General features: G+C 35.1%; 1 protein-coding gene across 1 annotated transcript in view; it reads right to left on the bottom strand.

Annotated features, from left to right (window-relative positions):
- Nucleotides 1-6487: 6487 nt before the first annotated feature.
- Nucleotides 6488-22274, bottom strand: part of LOC129066070 (pumilio homolog 3-like) — a 116876-nt gene continuing 101089 nt past the window's right edge. The window contains 2 exon segments of the mRNA XM_054567600.1: nucleotides 6488-6967; nucleotides 6969-8439. Coding sequence (XP_054423575.1) covers nucleotides 6488-6967; nucleotides 6969-8439 — 1951 coding nt within the window.

Genomic DNA, 22274 nt, shown 5'->3' on the forward strand with positions numbered 1-22274 from the left:
ATACAAGTTGTGAGCATCTTTTTTTTTGCATGTATTATTGCTTTATTATAGCTCAATAAAGTAACCACTTTTATTTCCCCAAATAATATTTGGAATTTAAAACAATTTATTTGCATCAATTTTCCTTTTTTTTTTAAATTAATTTATTTACTTTTTAAATACATTTGTCTCTTTTTGAATCTCATTCTACTCATGGAAAAGCTGGAGTTGGCAGTTCTTATTGGCTGTTTGCCACTCAGTTTTCTCCGTGCTCAAGGCTTTTATTTGTCCTGAGCCAAGGAGATGCCCACCTTCTGTTCTACATTCCAAACCCTTGATCTTCTGCCTCTAATGATTTCTGTGGATGAACAAACCATACCAACTAAGATAAACCACTGCAGCTCTCCATTAAATCTTTCCACTTTTTAAGAACTGCCCTGAAACTGAACTTCTAAGAGTTGTTCATCTGGACAGGGATACACAACCATATATTTCACATGGTTTCCTTGTGTTAAGGAAATAAGTTGAAGTTCTGAGTTTTAACCCCCTTTAATACTTCTTGATTATAGAGAAGTCATTAGCATTTCTAAGTCTCAGTTTCTTGACTCTAAATTGACTGTTTTGCCTACCTCCCAAGATCCTAGCGAGGCTTAAGTGAAGTTATGTATGTGAAAATATCTAAAACCTGTGTAACAAGAGGACAGAAACGACTTTTTCCCTCCTTTTGATGAATCAGACATGCTACAATAAATCTTAGTCTTTAATAATATCAAATACATTTTATGGTTTTGATAAGTTTTTAAACCTTTGAAATAATGCATTTTAAAACATACCTGATAGTCTGCTTACTGGATAGGTATATGCAAAAAAAAAAAAGAAAGCAACTAGACCACCTTCTTGCATCATATATAAGAATACACTACAAATAGATTAAAGACTTAAATGTTCGACTTGAAACCATAAAAATCCCAGAGGAAAATGTAGGCAGTAAACTCCCAGATATTGCTCATAACAATATTTTTTCCCTGAAACATAACCTGGGTCAAGGGATGCAAAAGAAAAAAAAATAAACAAATGGGACTACAAGAAATTAAAACGGTTTTGTACACCAAAGGAAACCATCAACAAAATGAAAAGGTAATTTAATGGGGGAACATATTTTCCAATGATGTATCTGATAAAAGCTTAATATTCAAACTGTATAAAGAATTTATATACTATTGTTGCCTCTTGCCTCTGTTGATTTCTTTTCCTTTCAGTGTTGCTAAGGAGGGAGGTGGGGCGGGGAAAAGGAAGGGAAGGGGAAAGTCAAGGAACATATAGCAAGGACTCATGGACAAAACTAAAGGGGAAGAGCTGAGGGAGGGAGGGAAGGAGGGGGCAAGGGAAAGTGGTGAGGGGTAGGCAGAGACAAATGTATCTGAAAAAATAAATATATATATAAAAAAGGGAATTTATATACTCAACACCAAAAAACAAACAATTCAATTTTTAAAAAATGGGCAAAGAACCTCAATGGACCTTTCTCCAAACAGGACATACTGATAGCTAATAGACATAAGAAAAGATGCTCAATGTCACTAATCATCAGATAAATCAATGCAAATTAAAACCACAATGAGATATTACTTCATACCTGTCAGAATGGCTACCATCAAAAAATCAACAAACAAGTGCTGGCAAGGATGTAGGGAAAAGGGTACCCTCATTGCACGTTTGGTGGGAATGCAGACTGGTACAACTACTGAGGAAAGCAGTATGGTACTTCCTCAATAAAATAAAAATGGAATTGCCTTATAACCCAGTAATTGCACTTCTGGGAACATATCCAAAAAAACCCCTGAAATACTAGTTTTAAAAAGAAATATGCACCCCTATGCTTATTGCAGCATTATTTACAACAGCCAAGATTTGGAAACAGCTCAAGTTTCCATCAGTATGTGAGTGGATAAATAGAGCTGTGGTACATTTATATAATGGAGTACTACTTGACCATAAAAAAGAAGGAAATCTTACCCTTTGCGACAGAATGAATGGAACTGGAGAGTATTATCCTAAGTGAAATAAGGCAGTCAGAGAAAGATAAGCATCACTTAATTTCACTCATATGTGAAATCTAATGAACAAAATAAACTAATAAACAATATAGAAACAGATTCATAAATACAGAGAAGAAGCTGATACCTATTTGAGTGGAAAAGGTTGAGGGGCTGGGTAAAAAAGGTGAAAGGATTAAGTAACAATAAAAAATTCACAAACACAAATAACAGTATGGTGATTACAAAGGGAAAAAAGGAGTTTGGAAGGAGTTTGACTTGGATGATGAACATACAATATACAGAAGATATATTATAGAACTGTAGGCCCAGTTCCAATAAAATTTTATTAACCAATGTCACCCCAATAAAGTAAAAAAAAAAGGTTTGGGCAGAAAAAACAGCATATATACAAAGAAATTTATCTTTGATTCCAGGCACAAGGACATTGGAAATTACTGGATACTCAGCATGATGTGCCTAGCTCTAGTCTGTATATCTTACATTTTTGTGTTTATGACTACCCATACAGACTAAAAATCAGGCTTGCTCCCAGAAACTTAGCATTATATGTTGTGGAATTTTATCTCACTTGAAGAACAAAAACAAAAATTCTTGCTATTTTCATAATTTTGCAGAAAATATTTTTGTTTTTACATCTCTCTTAAGTATGCATAAAATCAAAAGCTATAATTATGCCATTTAGCTTAGGGACCTTTAAATATCCTTCAGAGAATATCTTGGTGTAAAGTATAAGTTAATAATAATGTATCATATTTAATTATAACTGCTGTTCCTTTCATATTTTTCTTTTCAGAAATTTATCACTATTAATTCACTTTTCTCTGTGGTATTGATCCATTTAGAAATAACTATATAAAGAGCTGTATTCTGGAGAGAATCATGGAAGAGTGAGTGTAGTTGAAGAAGACTGAAAAAATACATTGTCATCTCTTGAAAAGCAGAACTAATGATTCTATAAAAGATAAAAATATACCATTGATTTGATTATAGATAAATATGTGTATTAATAATATATTATTAATACATTAACGACATTATTACCATAAGCTCATGACCTCACAGCTTGGGTGCAAAAATTTGCTTTTGGTTTTGTTCCTCCAATAATCAACACATCTTTTCAATTTTTTTCAAATTTGTCCAAAAATACACTAAAAGAAAAATAGTGACATACAAGAGAAATCAGAGGATACCGCTGCATTCATCTTATGTATCCCTTTTCCAAGAGTATTATTACAAGCATTATTGTATTAAAATGTGTGTGTATTATACTAGATTCCATGAAAAGTAAAAAGTTAAATTGTATTTACACATTTTGGATAGTAACCCCTTATGAGATGTATTGGTGAATATGTTCTCCATTTCCATGGGTTGTCTTTTTATTTTGTTGATAGTTTCCTTTTCTTTGCAAAAACTTTTCAGTTTGATGTAGTCCTATTTGCTTATTTTTTTCTTTTGTTTTCCTTGCCTGAGGAGATATATATCAGATAAAATATTGCTATGAGCAATGTCTGGTATATTACTGCCTATGATTTTTTTTCTAGGTTTTTATGGTTTTGGGTCTAACATTTAAGTCTTTAATCCATTTTGAATTTATTCTTGTGTATGTTGTAAGAAGGTTGTGTAGTTTCATTTTTCTGCATATATCTGTCCAATTTTCCCATCATTTATTGAATAAACTTTCTTTAGCCCATTGTATGTGCTTGCTCACTCTGCTGAATATTAATTAACTATAAAGGTGTAGGTTTATTTCTGGGATTTCTATTCTTTTCTATTAACTTATGTTCTTTTTTCTATGCCACTACCATGCTGTTACAATTACTATGGTCTTACAGTATAGTTCGATAAGTAGCATGATTCCTCCAACTTTGTTCTTCTTTCTCAGATTCACTATTGCTATGTGAGGTCTTTTGTGGTTCCATATAAATATTTGAAATATTTGTTCTAATTCTGTGAAGTATGTCATTTGAATCTTGATAGGAATTGCGTTGAATCTATAGATTGCTTTGGGTAGCATGGGCATTTTAATGATGTTAATTCTTCCTGTTCATAAACATGGTATGTGCTTCCACTTATTTGTACCTTCTTCAATTTCTTTCTTTAGTGTCTTGTAACATCATTGGTTAAATTTATTCCTAGGTATTTTATTTTTTTGAAGCAATCATGAATGGATTGTTTTCTTAATCTCTTTCTGATAGTTCATTGTTGGCATATAAAAATACAACTGATTTCTGGATATTAACTTTGTATCCTGCTACTCTGCTGAATTCATTTATCAGTTCTAGTAGGTTCTTCATGGAATCTTTAGTGTTTTCTATATACAGTATCATGTCATCTACAAATAAAGACAGTTTAACTTCTTGCTTTCCAATTTAGATGCCTTTTATTTCTTCTTCTTGTCTGATTATTGTGGCTAGTACTTCCAGTACTATGTTGAATAAGAAAGTTGAGAGCAGACAGCCCTGTCATGTTCCCAGACTTAAGGGAAACACTTGTAGTTTTTCCCCATTGAGTGTGATGCTGGCGGTGGGTTTGTAACTTATGACCTTTATTATGTTTAGGTATGTCCTCTCTATTCCCATTTTGCTGATGGTTTTTATAAAAATGGGTACTGTATTTTATCAAATGCTTTTCCTGCATCTGCTGGTTAAATCATGTAGTTTTTGTCCTTCATTTTGTTAATGTGGTATATCACATTTATTGATTTGCAAATTTGTACCAAACTTGCATTCCCAGAATAAATCCCAGTTGTTCGTGGTGTATGATCTTGTTGATGCATTTCTGTATTTAGTTGATTAATATTTAGTTGAGGACTTTAGTAACCATGTTCATCAGAGATATTGGCCTATATTTTTCATTCTTTGTAATGTCTTTATCTGGTTTGGGAATTAGGATAATGCTGGCCTTGTAAAATCAGTTTGGAAGTCTTGAATTTTTATAATAGTTTGAAAAGGAGAGATGTTTGTTCTTCTCAGAATGTTTGGTAAAACTGACTTGTTAAGCCATCCAGTTCAGGGTTTTTGTTTATTAGGAGTTTTTTGATTACGGCCTCAGTTTCACTAGTTATGATCTGTCTATTTAGATTCTGTGATTCTTCCTGATTTAGTTTCGGAGGATTGAATATTTCTAGGAATTTATTCATTTCATCCAGGTTGTCCAATTAGTTGGCATATAGTTGTTGATAATATTTTCTTACTCTCTTTTGTATTTCTTTGGTATAAGTTATTATTTCTCCTTTTTCATTTCTGATTTTATTAATTTGAGTCTTTTTTTTTCTTGATGAGTCTGGTTAAAAGTTTATCAATTTCTTATATCCCTTCAAAGAGGCAGCTCTTTGATTCACTGATTTTGAGTATCATTTTTTAATTTTATTTTGTTTATTTATGCTCTGATCTTTATTATTTCCTTCCCTCTACTCAGTTTGGGCTGTGTTTGTTGTTCTTTTTATGTGTAAAGTTAGATTGTTTAATTGACCCTTTTTGTTTTTTGAGATAGGCCTGTAATATTATGAATTTTCCTCTTACGATTGATTTCTTTATGTCCCACAGATTTTGGGTTCTTCTGTTCTCATTTTCATTTGTTTCAAGGTATCTTTTGATTTCTTCCTTGACCTCATTTTTAACCCATTCATTGTTTAATAGCATGTTATTTAGCTTCCATGTCTTTGTGTATTTTTCAATTTTATTCTTGTGATCGATTTCTGGTTCTGTAGCATTGTGGTCAAAGAAGACGCTTGATATGATTTCAATCTTCTTAAATTTACTGAAACTTGTATTTTTCTCTTTACATGTGCCTTATCCTAGAAAACATTCCAATTATACTTGAAAAATATGTATATTCTGCTTCTTTGGGGTTAAATACGCTGAAGATATAAATTAAATCCCTTTGATCAAGTGTGTCCTTTTAAGGCTGCTGTCTCCTTATTGATTTCCTGCCTGGAAGATCTACCCATTGAAGTCAATGGGGTGTTAAAATCCCACACTATGAGTGTATTTCTATCTATCTCTCTCTTTATGTCATTAAGATTTGCTTTACATATTGAGATGCTCCCATGTTGGGTGCATAAATGTTTTGTAGGGTTTCAGCTTCTAGTTGGAGTGCTTCATTTATCATTATGTAGTATCCTTCTTTGTCTCTTACTTTAGGCTTGGTTTTAAACTCTATTTTTCAGATATAAGTATCACTACCCCAACTTTTTTTTCTATTCATTTGCATCAAATGTCTTTTTCCATCTTGTTATCTTTAGTCTGTGTGAACAATTTTCCTGTTTTTTCTTTTTCTTTTTCTTTTTTTAGAAAGCATTTTATAAATAAATTCTTACACAAAGAAGAAAAACAAATTACAGTAAGTACACAAATTATCAGTGAGGTGGACCCTCCAGCCTTTCTTTTCCACAGTGGGAAAACAGATCAGAAGAGAAGAAATGATTCTCTCTTGTTTACTGTTTCCATCTATACTGACAGTTTTTCAAGTAACATTTCTATTCCTCTGCTGGTGTTCTTGTTCTTTTCCAATGTTGGAATCAGGCTTTTCAGTCCAGCTTTGACTTTGTCTGCAACTTCTTGATTAGAACTCTGAAGAAGGCTAGAAAGAATAATGGCACCTCGGTTCACACTAGCCCAGGACTTTAGGTTCTTCATACCAACATGTTCTACAAGTATTTCTGCAAAACAACCTTCTCTTCCATTTTCTTTCATCTTTTTATCTTGCTCTATTAACCACTTCAGAACAAGATGTCCCGCAGGATGTTCTGCAATGTGAAGCTCTCCATTTTTGCCACCAGGATGCAGTTCTGATGCCGCCAAGCTGGCAATGGCATTCATGGCAGGCTGAACGTCTCCAATGGCAGCTCCCAGAAGGTCAGACACCAACACACATGCAGACTTATCTAGCACCACCTCCTGGGCATGATCTTGCAGGTAACTTAACAAAAGCTGGAGAGATGGATTCTAGGAGCTCTTGGCTTTGGATCTCTGGATCTTTCTTACTGTGCGCGTTTCCATCTCCCTTCTGCAGAACTTCAATGATTTCTCATACTGTATGTGCAGGATCTCTGGGGCTTAGTAGGTACAACAGGACCTTCTTTCTGTACTTGTCATTTATTATGTTAGGCAAGGAACTAATAATATCTGATATGATTATTTGCTTCACAAGTTTAGTATCATCAATACAATCAAATGCTGCCAATAAAACCAAATGGGAGTACTGGCCATTAGCCACCTTTTCGACATAAGTCTTCATTGTTTTCACAATCACTTTCCTGTCCTTGGGCGTGCCGTGCCACAGGCAGTGCGTGGCCACTCTGGCTCCATCATATGTGTGCGCTAGGTATATCACCGCTTCACGGATGGCTTCGATCATTTCTGATCTTTGCTTTGGTGGTGCATAGCTAAAAAAGTCCAAGAATACTTTATGTACCAATGAGTGCTTAATCACAGCTTCCTTTTGAGCCATTGGAGTTAGAATCTGTTTCATTTCATCCATGATAAGCTCTAGTTTTTCTGGCTGAACTTCTAATACTTTGTCCAGAGTTGGGTGATCTGCTGATTTGTAAAGCTGAAACGTGTTCCCATAGAGCTCCTCTGTCAACATGTTCCTCTGCTCCAAAACAGCTTTGTCATTGTACGCGTACTCCACGATGGCTGATTCTTCCGCATGTCAGAGCATCTTCCTCACATGGCCTTTAAAACTTCGTATTATCTCTGCAATCTTTGGTTTACTCCCATACATGAGAAATTTGTTAACAACATTTCTGGAATATGTAGCTTTACTTAGTTCAACCAAATCATCTCGTAGTTCTTCAAAAGCCTGCTTTTTCTGTTCTTCATTGCCATACTGAATATAACACTGGATCACACGGGTTGAATCATGTGCAAATGCAATAGTTTTAATTTTTCCTTGAATCAACTTCTGCAAATCACTTAGCAACTTCATTCTTTTTTCTTTGTCACAATCTTTTCTTCGTATGATCTCCCAAATCTCCTTTGCCCGAACAACAATGTCATAGTTGGTTCTATCACTGAGTTGTCTGCTTTGCTTCAGTTCTTTCTTCTTCTTTTTGAAATCATCCCATTTGGGTTTCTTGGCTGTTGATTCATCACTTTTTCCATCTGGTTGGAATTTTCTCTCCTTGTTGAATTTATTTGCCTGCTGGAATTTGTTCTCTGGTACTTTATCTCCTTGCTCCTTATTCTTGACCTGCCTCACACCTTTTTTCCCTGGTTTTGTGGCACTTTTCTGAAACTTCTTTGATGTGATTTTAGGCCCACCTTCCTTAACAACTTTTCTTGGGAATGTCTTTGATGAACCAGAATCATTATTTTTATAAAATCCGTTTTTCTCTTGGGATGTCTTTGTACCTTTTCCTGTGAATTTTTTTTTTTTTTTTTTTTTTTTGGTGTGACTTCCATCATGGCAACTCGCACATGTGTGGTTCAGTCAGAAGTATCTTTTTCTTTTTCTTTTTCTTCTCCTTCTTAAAGCAAGCCTTTTAACACTTCTTTTAACAGCAGTACTGGTTTGATGTTAGCAAACTCCTTTATCTTTTTCTTGTCTGGAGAGCTCTTTATTTCTCCTTCAATTTTAAATGATAGCCTTACTAGGTAAAGTAGCCTTTGTTGTAGGTTCTTGTTTTTCATCACCTTGATTATTTTAGGCCAATCCCTGCTGGGCTGAAATGATTCTGTTGAGAAATCAGATGACAGCTTCATTGCAGTCCCCTTGCAGGTAACTAACTGCTTTTCTCCTGTGGCTTTTAGGGTTCTTTTCTTGTCTTTGAGCTTTGCCATTTTCATTATGATGTGTCTTGATATAGGCCTTTTTGGACCATCTTGTTAGGAACTCTCTTAGCTTCCTAGACTTTTTCTTTTACTAGGTTGGAAAATTTTCAGTCAATCTTTCTTTAAATAGATTCTTGATCCCTTGCTCACTCTCTTCTCCTTCTGGTATTCCCATGATTCATATGCTGTTATGCTTCCATTACTCATTTTCATTTTTCTTAATATATTCTTAATATATTCTGCAGGAGCTATCTATCTCTACTTATATTTCTCTAACATCAAGTACACGTTTGTGCATAGAGTAGAAGCTCACAAAAATAATACTATTGACAGTTCTACTTCTAGATAGTCTTACTACCTGAAATATAGTACTTCAATTTTTTTAGGCAATAAGCAAATTTTTATGAAATGTCTTCTCTATAGCAGAAACTACATAGAGAACACAAATGTTACTATAATTTGATATTCTCCCTTATCACCATCTTGAAGAAAATCACAGTCAACTTGGGGCGATAGTCCTATAAATGCATATATGCATAAGGTATAGGTACAGAAAAGAGTTTAGTGATGGCCAGAGGGAAGGGGAGTGGGGACTGGGCAGAAGGGGCAAAGAAGGGGAAATGGGGGCATTTGTAATAATGTTAACAATAAAAATAAAGAAAAAAAATTTAAAAATGGATCCAGGGTAAAAAGGAAAAAGAAAAAAAGAAATGGACCCAGACTAATGAGAGAGAGAGAGAGAGAGAGAGAGAGAGAAGATGTAACGTAGAATGAAGGATAGATAAATACCTGTGACAGCAATTAATATTTTGCTAATTCAGAGAATTATAATATTATTTGTTTAGCATTCTAATGTGTGGATATATTTAAAATAAATTTCAGCAGTATATAAGGCTATTAGCAGATAGTCATGTAATCTGTTTTACTGGCATGTAAGATATTACCAAGAGTTGGCATAGTTTTGTTGGTCTAGGGCAGTATTTTAATATGTTTTGATTTAGGTTAAGCCTGCTATTTTAAGTTTTCACAGTCCTTATTGTTTACTGGATGCTCATATACTTTTAGTCTGTCACGTGATTGCACTTAAATTTGTAAGCTGTAATTCAGTTGGGGTAGTAAAGCAAGCACAGACATAACAATAAAAACAAAGCAAAAAGAGTAAAAGATAAAGCTTTAAAATATTTGTATAGCCTCTGAGATAAGAGAAAAGATTACTTTTAGCTTAAGAGAAGTAAACACAATACTTCATAAGGATGGTAGAATTTTTCTAGGTCTTAACATTGATAAAGATAGGTGAGAATGCTTCTAAAAACAATAATAAAGGGAACAGGAAATGATCTCTGAAAGATTTATAATTCTATCCTCCTAGATCTTTATAAATCCATTTACATATTTATAAGATTTCTATTGGATGGTGCCTGACATTAAAATAAGATTCCTTATAGTATTTTAAATCTGATGTAAAAATAAATAGAGCCTTAGATTTTTTTAGGATTATGGGCTAATGAAACAAGAAGGAGAGAAGGAAGAAAGGAAGGAAAAAGAGGAAGGAAAGAAGGAAGGAAGGAAAGAAGGAGGAAAGGAAGGAAGGAAGGAAGGAAGGGAGGAAGGGAGGAAGGGAGGAAGGGGGGGAGGGAAAGAAGGAAGAATGAGGCAAGGAGGGAGAGGGAGGGACCTCCAGCAGTTGTAATTACATCAAAAGCTCTAGGAAAAACAGGAGTGCTCTTTCTGTTTTGCAGGTATCCACAGGCAGCAATTCTATGCTTATCTCTGTTTTATATTCCAGAGTTTAACAGGCCCCTGTGACAATTGGTTCTGTATAGATAAAGGACAACTCAAGGACTAAGAGGAAACTGAAATAAAGTTCCTATGCATAGGAGCTTTTATTTTCCTATATTCCATTTGAGTTTATTTCAATATGTTTATTACTTCTATTTTTATTCTAGTACCAAAAAACTATTAGTTACTTTTATTTTCTCATTGCATATTAGAAATGTTTCAGAGAGTCAACCTAGGTTATGTGTCAAAAATTAGCTTTGGCTGTTTTTCTCCTATAGACCCTGTATATAGAGTGTTGTCTACCAAAAATCCTATGTTATTTATTTACTTTTATCATCAAAAAGTGCTACACAACAAATAATCAGGGAACATTGAAGAGAACATTGCTATCTGGAGTAATCATAGTATATTTGCATATCACTGGAAAAACCTAAGAAACAACAATTTGCTTAATAATCAATCCTTTTAATGACATACATTTACTTTCTCTTATATTTTGGGCTTTCAAAAACAGTTTGCTACTACCTTATTGTAGAGTAATAAAGAAATCCCAAGTTGTCAACACTCTTTTCATGGTCAGAAAATGACAAGGCTAACAATATTCACAATTTTGCAAAACCTCCATTTTTTTCTGTAGGTTCTAATTATAGGTCAAGATTTTCAAACATGCTGTTTGTTAATAAACTGAATATCAGGTAGCTAGATTTGAAGGGATCATGTAAAATAAATATGTAAGGGAAAACTTTTCAAGAGTTTGGTTTTAAGTATAAGCATACTAGATTATTTCATTATTTTATAATTAAATTAAAATTTTTATAGCATTAGATAGTTTTGATGATCCATGTTAAATATAAAATGGTAATCAAAATAGGAAGGATCACAATATCTAACATCAAATTATATTACAAAGCTACTGTAATCAAAACAGTCTGGTACTGGCATAAGAACAGACACATAATCAATGGAACAGAATAGAGAGCCCAGAAATAAACCCATGTCTCTATGGTCAATTAATATTCAACAATGGAGCAGAAGCATAAAAAAGAGTAAATATATCCTCTTCAACAAATGGCATTGGGAGATCAGAACAGCTATATGCAAAAAAATGAAATTCGACCACCAACTTACACTATACACAAAAATAAACCCAAGATGGATAAAATACTTAAGTATAAGTCACAACACCATAAAAATCCTAGAGAAGAACATAGGCAGGAAAATCTCAGATATTCCATGCAGCAATATTTTCACTGACATACCTGTCCCCTAGAACAAGAGACATAAAGGAATGAATGAACAAATGGGACTTCATCAAAATAAAAAGCTTCTGCATGGCTTAAGAAAACATCAGCAAAATGAAAAGGGAGACAACTGTGTGCGAAAATATATTTACCAATGATACCTCAGACAAGGATTTGATCTCTAAGACATATAAAGAACTCACATGACTCCACTCCAGGAAGATAAATAATCCAATTAAAAAATGGGCAAAGGACCTGAACAGACACTTCTCCAAGAAGGACATACAGAGGGCCCAGAGACATATGAAAGGATGTTCCGCACCACTAGCCATCAGAGAGATGCAAATTAAAACCACAATGAGGTACCATTTCACACCCATCAAAATGGCCATTACAAACAAATCAACAATCAGTGTTGGCCATGTTATGGAGAAAAGGGAACCCTAGTGCATTGTTGGTGAGAATGCAGACTGGTACAGCCACTGTGGAAAACAGTATGAAATGTCCTCAAAAAACTAAAAATGGAACTGCCTTTTGACCCAACAATGCAACTGCTGGGATTATACCCTAAGAATCCTGAAGCACCAATTCAAAAGAACCTATGCACCCCAATGTTCATAGCAGCACTATTTACAATAGCCAAGTGCTGGAAGAAAACTAAGTGCTCATCAGTAAATGAGTGGAACAAAACACTTTAGTACATTTACACAATGGAATACTACACAGCAGAAAGAGGGAGCTCCTCCCTTTTGTGACAGCTTGGACAGAACTGGAGAGCATTATGCTAAGTGAAATAAGCCAGGCAGTGAAAGACAAATACCATATGATCTCACCTATAAGTGGAACCTAATCAGCAAAACAAAGAAGCAACCAAAAATTTAACCAGAGGCATTGAAATGAACAAACTGCCAGTAATCAGAGAGGAGGCTGGTGGGAGATAATGGGGCAAAGAAGGGGAAGGGTCATCAAGGAACATGTATGAAGGGTCCATGGACAAAGCCAAAGAAGGGTAGGATTAAGAGTGGGGGGGGGTTAGGTGGGGGAGAGTGGTGGAAGAAAAATGGAGATAACTGCACTTGAACAACAATAAAAATTCAGACTCAAAGTATGAAGAAAATCCCTAAGATAAATTACTAAGACAAAACAATTTTCTTGGGAAAAAAATGGTAATTACTAATGGATTACATGGGAGGAATAATTTCTGATAAATTTGAAAATATGAACTAAATTTAACTATATCATATTTGGTTTACAAATTGGCCCCTTTACATGGTGGGCAAGGAATGCCCATAAAAAGAGGCAGGCCACTCCAGATGGGTAGGTGGTAGGTTTAATAAACAAGGGAACTTATATATAAGTCTTATCTTACATGCTACAAAAAAAAAAAAGAATGCATGTCCCCACTCACCACCAGAATCTTAGAAGTTTACATAGAGAACTAACTTGGGTTCAATTATATATTCAGTCCATAGTCTCAAAAACACATTGCCCTCTCAAGGTTGCATCCTTGAAAATGGCTCCTTCTGCGGGAGTATAGGCAGAACATAAAATCCAAAGACAGGGGAGGGGTTCCGATTGACCAGATCTAACTTTTTTTTAAAGCATATTTTATTGATTATCCTACTACAATTGTCCCAATTATTCCCCATTTTCCCCCTCCTCTGCCCAGTAACCCTTTTCTGTCCAGCAATCCCCCCTTAGTTCATATCCATGGGTCATGCATGTAAGATCTTTGGCTTCTCCATTTCCTATGCTATCCTTACATACCCTTGTCTATTTTGTTCCTACCAATAACGCTTCTTAATCCTTGCACTTTTCCCCTGATTCTCTCCCTTCTCCCTCCCAGTTGATAACCCTCCAAATGATCTCCATACTTATGATTCTGTTCCTGTTCTGGTCATTTACTTTGTTTGTTTTTTAGATTCAGTTGTTGATAGTTGTGAATTTGTTGCCTTTTTAATGTTCATGGCTTTGGTCTTCTTTTTCTTAGGCCTCTTTATATATTTCATGTAATAATGGGTTGGTGATGATGAACTTCTTTAGCTTTACCTTGTTTGGGAAGCACTTTATCTGCCCTTTCAATCTAAATGTTAGCTTGGCTGTACAGAGTAACCTAGGTTATGGGTCCTTGCTTTTCATCACTTTGAATATTTCTTGCCAGCCCCTTCTTGCCTGCAAAGTTTCTTTTGAGAAATAAGCTGACAGTCTTATGGGAACTCCTTTGTAGTTATCTCTCTGCCTTTCTCTTGCTGCTTTTAAGATTCTCTCTTTATCTTTAACATTTGGCATTTTAATCATGATGTGCCTTGGTGTAGTCCTCTTTGGGTCCAACTTGCTTGGGACTATGTACTTCCTGGACTTGCATGGCTATTTCATTTGCCAAATTGAGGAAGTTTTCTTTTATTACTTTTTCAAATTAGTTCTCAATTTCTTGTTCTTCCTCTTCTCCTTCTGACGTCCCTATGATTCAAATGCTGGCACATTTGGAGATGTCCCAGAGTTTTCTTATACTACCTTCTTTTTTAAAATTCTTGTTTCTTCTTTCTGTTCTGGGCAAATGTTTATTCCTTCTTTATGTGCCAAATCATTGATTTGAATCCCATCTTTCTTCCCTTCACTGTTAGTTCCCTGTGGCTATTTATTAATTTCAGTTAGTGTAACCTTCATTTCTTCCTTTATGATTTTGCCATTCTCAGTGAGTTCTCTGAGCACCCTGACAATGTTTTGAACTCTGCATCTGATAGGTTGGTTACCTCCATTTCATTTGGTTCCTTTTCTGGGGTTTTGTACTGTTCTTTCATTTGGGTCATATTTCTTTGTCTCCTCAATTTGGCAGCCTCTCTGTGTTTGTTTCTGTGCATTTAGTAGAGCTGCTTTAATTCTTTTAGTAGTGTGGCCTATGTAGAAAAGGCATCAGTAAATTGCATGGGGCAGAGTCTTAGGTAATCACCAAGGTGGGGCAACCCACTTCAATACTTTGTGTCTCTGTGTAGGGGGGAAGCTCTCAGAGAGGGGACAATGCCACTGCTTGGAGCCTGCTGGTTTGCCCAATGCTCACCCCATTTCTAGTTACTTCACCCACTTCCTTTATAAGACTGGCAGCCTTCCAGCTGCTGTCCTGGTGATTAAACCCAGAGTAGATGGGTTTGTCTATGTTCTAATTCTGTGTGGGTCTTTTAAGCAGTGAAAATCTGGCAGTTTCTTCAGCTGTCCCAACACCCACTGGTTTTACAGCCAGAGGTGATAAGGATTTATCTTCATAGTCATGGAACCCTAGGCTGTACAGTCTGGCCTGGGACAAGGATTGCTTGCTTCCAAGTTATCTATCCCAGTTTTTATACACCATATGTGAATGTGTGACTATCCATTCTGCTGCCACTGCTATTGCCATCTCTCTGCACCACAAGACCTCTCTGACCATCTTCACAACTCCGCCACTCCTGTGCATGTAGATGAATGTGGCTTCTTTAAATTCTTGGTTATTGGACTTCCATACAGCTCAATTTTCTAACAGTTTTGGGTGTTATTAATTTTGAGATCTGGTTGTAATTCTTTCTATGGTTGCATGAGGAGGCAAAGTGTGTCTACCTACACCTCCATCTTGATCAGAAGTCTGCCTAGGTCTAACTTGAAGGTCAACCTGTAGTCAAATCCTTTGGATGACCTCTTCCAATGCTCACCATGATTTGCCCATTTCTTTCAGCCCCAACCACTAGCCACCTATTCCCTTCCCCATACCCACACAAACATAGAAATAGTTAACACACACCACAAATGTATATATATACATATACACACATAAAACACACATATAAAAGTGCTAAAAATTTTGCAGTTAAGTAAGAGTTAAGTATAAAATAACTAGGGCCCTTGGGATTTCTCAGCTAATTTCTAAATTAAAACATAAATATTACCTTAATAACAGAAATCTTAGTGTTTTAAACATTAGAGAATGCTTATAGAAAGATGATATAATGCCAAGAAGATAAAAAATTGTAACATGTAATCTTCAGCCAAATATGTATCACCAGGACAATTGAAAGAAGACAAAGCTTTACATTTTCATTGTTCTTACACCTTTTTCATTCTGTGAGATCAGACTAAATGTCATGGAGGCATTAGAGGAATTCATAATCACTGTGGTATGTTCTCTTGTATAAGCATGGGAAAATAAACATTTTATGGTACTTCTATTTTGGCATGATTTCCTTTGGATGGGGTCTTGGATAAGATCTAGCATGGATAGAGATAAAGCCTTCTAGACACTGTTTAAACCAAACCTCAAAATCTTGTGAATACAGTCTATTCATGTTGAGGAAGTACAGCCAAACATTGAGTCAACAGAGGAAAAGAAAATGTGTTCACTTGTCTCCACTACTCTACCATAAAGAAACAAATAACTACCTTTACACAGTGTCCCTACCACAGAGTGTCTACATGCTCTGACAGATCCATTAATTGAAATATGTCATTTCCTTCCATTCAAAGCCTTATTCTTTTAACCACCAGCAAAATGCATAACTTATAACTCAAAAAACAAAGTATCCCAATCCTGCTCAAATTCTTTGTGTATGTGTGTGTGTCTATTTTTTATTTTATTTTTTTATTGTTGTTCACGTACAGTTGTCTCCATTTTTCTTCCACCACTCTCCCCCTTCCCACACACTCCCACGCTAGTCCTACACCCCTTCGGCATTGTCCATAGGTCTTTTATACATGTTCCTTGATGACCCCGTCCCTTTCTTTGCCCCATTATTCTCCATCAGCCTCCTCTCTGATTACTGGCAATTTGTTCTTTATTTCAATCTCTGGTTATATTTTGCTTGCTTGTTTGTTTTGTTGATTAGGTTCCACTTAAAGGTAAGATTATATGGTATTTGTCTTTTACTGCCTGACTTATTTCACTTAGCATTATTTGATTTTTGATATTGAGCTTTGTCTCTTCAAACTAATGGCATGTGACTAGGACAGGTAATGTAACACTTGTCTACATTGTTTATAACATATGCAGATCTTGAATAATAAAACTATCATAAATTAAGAGACAGTCAATTAGAGATGGTTACTAGTTACTTGAGACACCTATTAGAGTTGCTTCAGCGGGACCATTTTCTCATTTTATGGAAGTATTATAGAATCATATTTTACTAATATCTCCATGAGGGCAAATAAAATCATGATTTTCAGCAACTGTTCAAATAATTAAATTATAAGGCATCTCATTTAAATATACTTTTGTAACTCAGTCATGCAAATATTATAAAACTGAATTTCTTGTTTGTGGTTATATCATAAACTAAAACAGAGCAAAATAATTTATGCTGTAGCATTTTTATCTTTACCTCTTTCCTTCCCTTTCTTTATTCCTTTCTTCCCTCCTTCTTTCTTTCCTCTCTCTTTCCTTTCTTCATTCTACACATTTTCTGCATACGTAAGGTCTAGAAAGTTTACTATATAAGAATCCAGTGAATTTAACTTGAAAGACTGTCTTCAAAAGTTGTACTTTTTTTATTTTGTAAAGTGAAACATGCTCACTGTAAAATGTTCAAACAATATGGAATAACTACGCCTTTTTAAAGCACCGCTTAACTTTGGATGCATGCCTTTTCTGAACACTTTTATGATTTTAGAAAATTAAATAGTATTTATTAAACATTTGACTTGCACTGGTAATTATCACTTGACTATGATAAATACAAAATGAGAATGAGATTGTCCCTGCCCTCAGAAGGCCAAGGATGTAGCACAAGGAAATAAATCTATTTGCACTAATAATTAGGATGTTATATACTAAAGGTTACTGAAGTGGTAAATTGGAGTACTTTCAGTGTCAGACATATTTGTTATAGAAAATTAGCAAGAATTCTAAAAGATAAGTACTTGACTCCTTACTAATGCCCATTCAATCATCAGCTCTCTTTTCTGAGGCAAGTAAATGCTAGGAATGGTGGGCACGCAGGACATAGAGATTATGAACAAGAACATGGAAATTGCTAATGTTCACACCAGACTGTTAATGCAGGACTGCTCCACTACATGCAGGAAGAGAATGTGAGGGCTACTGTTAGAGAACATTGAAGCAAGATAAGAAGGAGCTTGACCTCTTAACTTCCATGAACTCTCATAGGAAAGGGATAACGATCCTGTGGAGAAATGAGCCATTGACCCCCTGCCCTCAGAAGCTATGGGGAAAATTGTCAGGTGGAAAAATGTTGAAAACAGTATTGCTTCAAGTTGAGAAACAAGCCCTTCCTAGTGTCTCAGGAGGGACTTGGGAACTCAAAACTATCTGTTGCTCATCCCAGAGTCATCTCTCTTCTTCTCAGATGTAGCAACTATGGGTGAGCCTCAAAGAGAAAGGAAAAGAACATTTAAACTGTGCCAAAGAAATTCTACAGCCAGAGAGATAACAATTCTGCAAAATTAAAGAGGAACCTGCTCTTGGTGAAATAATAAACAAACAAACTATTGAAAGAGACAGATGAAAACAAACAGTAGCGACAAGAAAGAGGTTATCAAAATGAAAACAATTTAAAGTGGTTCTGTTATAACTTTAAGAAGTCATTCTAAGCTAAAATCATAGTATTTTTAAACTACAGAGTTAAATGGATAAATTGAATGGACAGTGATCATTTGGATTTATATTAGTATCCTGGATATCAAATATAATAAAAAGCTTAAAACAAACCAAGATTCAAAAGAAGATAGAAATCATGAAGCAAAAGGCAAAAGACAAAGAACACAGAAGAAAGGGCTGATAATAAATTAAAACAGAAATAGAAATAGAAAAAAGGATTGTCTGAATCAAACACATATGAAAAAAATCTATACTAAAAATGAAATATATAGACTTGAAGATTTTTCTAAGTTTCAGCAAGGTTATAAGAAAAAAACAAATCTCTATGCAGACTTTTATAAAATATCCAAATTTCAACACATAAAAATAAAACAAAGCAATGAAAACTTAAAATCTGTAGAGAAAGTATGAGCAGAAAATAAATATTTCCCAAGAATCTCATGCCAGGCTAAGGTATCATGCACTTGTCAAGGTGCAAAAAGACAAAACAACATAATCAAAGATTCATGCAATGTATAACTTGCATATCTGACCTGAAGAAAACACTTAGAATGGACTCTAATTATACAAAAAGCTCACTATGGGAGAGGCTAAAGAGTAGAGGCACTATAATTGGAAACCTCGATGGAACCAAAACATACGTACATGTTGAATCATATATAATTACCATTTTTTTAAAAAGCTCAGATAGCAGTTCTTATGGTTGAAATCATTTCAACATCTAGGGGCTGAGGAAGAGGATGGGAAGAGTAAATGTATTAAAGCTTCTACTTTAATGAGACGGGCGACAACAGTAGCAAAAAGTAAAACATTTTGATTGAAGGGGAGAGATGGCATCCTGTTTTCTTATAATAGAAAAGAAATCTGTCTTTAATGAATTTTCAGAAAAAGAAGTTAATAGGTAAAAGAATATAAAATCAACTAAAATAAATAGAAAAGAATAGGAAAAACAAAATAACCTAAATAGTATACTTAGAGTACAATGGAAAGAATAAAGCAAGTTTTTAGATACATAAAAAGGTGCTGGGTTTTTCCATTAAAAAATTGTTAGAATGTGTTAGCAATACAATACAGTCTTGTGTACCTTATGAGAAATATACTTACAAATATTCAATAATGAAACACCAAAGCTCTATTCTTTGGCCCCTTCTCATCTCTGATGTTCACCCTGTCTGACTGTATCCATGACTGACCGCCCAAAAAGCACATTATCTTTGAGTTCAATCCTATTTACTGTCTGGCTGAATATCAGGTATGGTTGTAGGAAATCAAGGATGGGACAAAACTCAGGATAGAGATGAGCTTATCTGTTGTACATATTCTAATATTTTAAAGACTAAGCAGGTAGAGCTTTATTTTTTAAGGTCCCTGAAACTATCTACATTAAAATTGCCACTAAAAATGGTTTCTTCAAAGTGTCATGTACACAATAATTTTTGTTTATATTCACATTTATAGTCAATGACTGAACAACGAATATTTTCATGTTTGAAGGGTTTTACTAATCAATGAGACCACAGGAATAATTATATTTGGTAGACCAAAGAATTACAGAGATAGAAATAACATCGTTTTAAAATATGGCACATAAGGACATTTACAGTGCATGGATTAAGGCTATAGAATTCAAATGAGAATTGGAAAGAACAGATGATCAAAATGAAAGGAACAGGAAAGCAGAGATCTCACTCTTAAAATTTATACGTAGAATCTTCTAATTCTTAAAAGTTTTGGTAAACTAACAAGTAATCAGATAAAGGTCTATTTTTGACTATGTTCATCCCTTTCCCTATTTTCCTCCACCCTAGGGTTTCATGCCCTTATGGCATCAAAATTCCAATAGACAATAGCACTCTGATTAGTAGTCTAGGGCTGCTGTAACAAATAACCACAAAATGGGAGCCTTAAAACAACATAAACTTACTGACTCAGATTTCTGGGGACTAGACGTCCTAATCAAAATGTCAGCAGGGCTCTGTCCTCACTGAAAGAAGCAGTTTAGGAAGCAGTTTTTCCTTAATTTCTGGTGTTGCCAGTAGTACCTGGCATTCTTTGACTTGAAGATGCAGCCCTCCAGTCGTCTCTGCTGTCACTCGACGTTTACCCTGCAGGCCTCGGTGTCCCTTCTCTTCCTAAAAGAACACCAGTCATAGTGGATATTCCAGTATGATCTCATCTTAGCGAATTTTATCTGCGATGAACCTATTTCCAAGGGAAGTCACATTCTAAGGGTCCAGGGAGGCTGTGATTTGATAGTGAGGATGGCGGTGATAAGGTGACACTATCGAAACCAATGTAAGTACTAGCTTAGCTTAATAGTCTTCGTGAACTCACAAGCATTTTCCTTTCAATACTACTGTCTAACCATAAAGTAAAATCCTTTTTTCTATCTTTTAAGTTAATTTGGGATATCAACACTTAGAGAGTTACCTTATGGTATAAAGGAAACAAAAAAAAAGGGCTGTCTTAGGTCCCTAAAATCCCATCATTAATACTCAAACCCTCTCTGCCTAATTGTTCATTGTTAAGAAGGATATGTATATGGCCTCAGGCCACCCTCTTAATCAAGTCACATAGAGAACAACCACATCAGAGAATTCACAGTGGCCTTCAAAATAATTGCCTGACCCCACGGCTGGACAGCCTGTAAGCAGACTTGCAAATTAGCAAGCAGAGTGTGTCAAAAATGGATAGTGGTTTCACAGTAAATTATAGCAGATCCCAGAGTGACGGTGCCTTTATCAATTGTGCCTTAGAATGCAGCAAGGGCAGCAAGCAATGAATATAAACACATCCCTTATATTTTGCACAAAACTGTCAGCTGAGAAACAAAGCCTCTGTTTTCAGAACAGGACCACAATGGCTCTGCTGTTCAAAGATGAGGATAGAGATTGTTAAACCCACTGAGGATGAGTGATAGACTGAGGTCTGCTTAGCTCCTTAATAACGGAATCCAAAATATAACAAAAAATAGTCTTGGCTTCCAGTGTCTAGTTGTCAGTTTCAAGTCAGCACTCTCCCAACACCAGGATTATATATATATATACATATATATATATATATATGTATACATATATACAGCTCACCATTGATAAAATGGTTCTTGCATTTTAAATTGAAATGAAGAAAAACGTTCAAGAAAAAAATTAAGAGAGAACGTGTGGGAGGATTGGGGTAGGAGTTTGGGACAGAATGAGTTAGTTTTGGCAGAAAGATTGCTCCAGCACTCTGGCGACAGTGACTACTAACAAATGCTTTGAGCTCGTTGTTAAACAAATGCTTGTTTGGTTGATACATTTGCAGTTGGAAATGAAAAGTACTCCAGTTGGCTGAAAGTTGAACAGCTTCTCTTTGGGAGTTCAGCATCTGTCAGGTGAATCAGAACAAGGGTCCCACTTATATTAAGCAGGAGAAAAATTATATCTAATGAACTGCTGATACCAAGTGTTTATTGATTTCTCCAAGGCATGTTCAAATCAGATGTAAGTTAAAAAGCTAATAGGAGTTTTTGATGATCTGGGAAAACTATTCCCAGAGAAAAACTAAGATTGAAATTTTTATAAGCAGAAACATTTGTTAAAGACAAATCATATGACGAATCTACTACTAAGTGTTTTACCAGATAATTATTTCATCTTCAAAACTATCCTGCCTGAATGTTTTTTGTTCCATTTCACAGATGAGGAAACAGGCTGTGGGAAATTGAGTAATTTGCCCCATAGTTACAACACGAGCATGTTGAAGAATTGGAATAGAAACAGCCTGACTTAAAAACATTTGCACTTAATCCCCAGAAAATGATGCCTCCCCAGAAAATGGTGCAGATGGTAAAAAGAATTTAAGTAGTCAATCCAACCCCTCT

This window comes from Pteronotus mesoamericanus, unplaced genomic scaffold (genome assembly GCF_021234165.1).
Source record: "Pteronotus mesoamericanus isolate MK-2021 breed Mesoamerican mustached bat unplaced genomic scaffold, CSHL_Meso_final contig_182, whole genome shotgun sequence".
In the NCBI taxonomy this organism is placed as follows: Eukaryota; Metazoa; Chordata; class Mammalia; order Chiroptera; family Mormoopidae; genus Pteronotus; species Pteronotus mesoamericanus.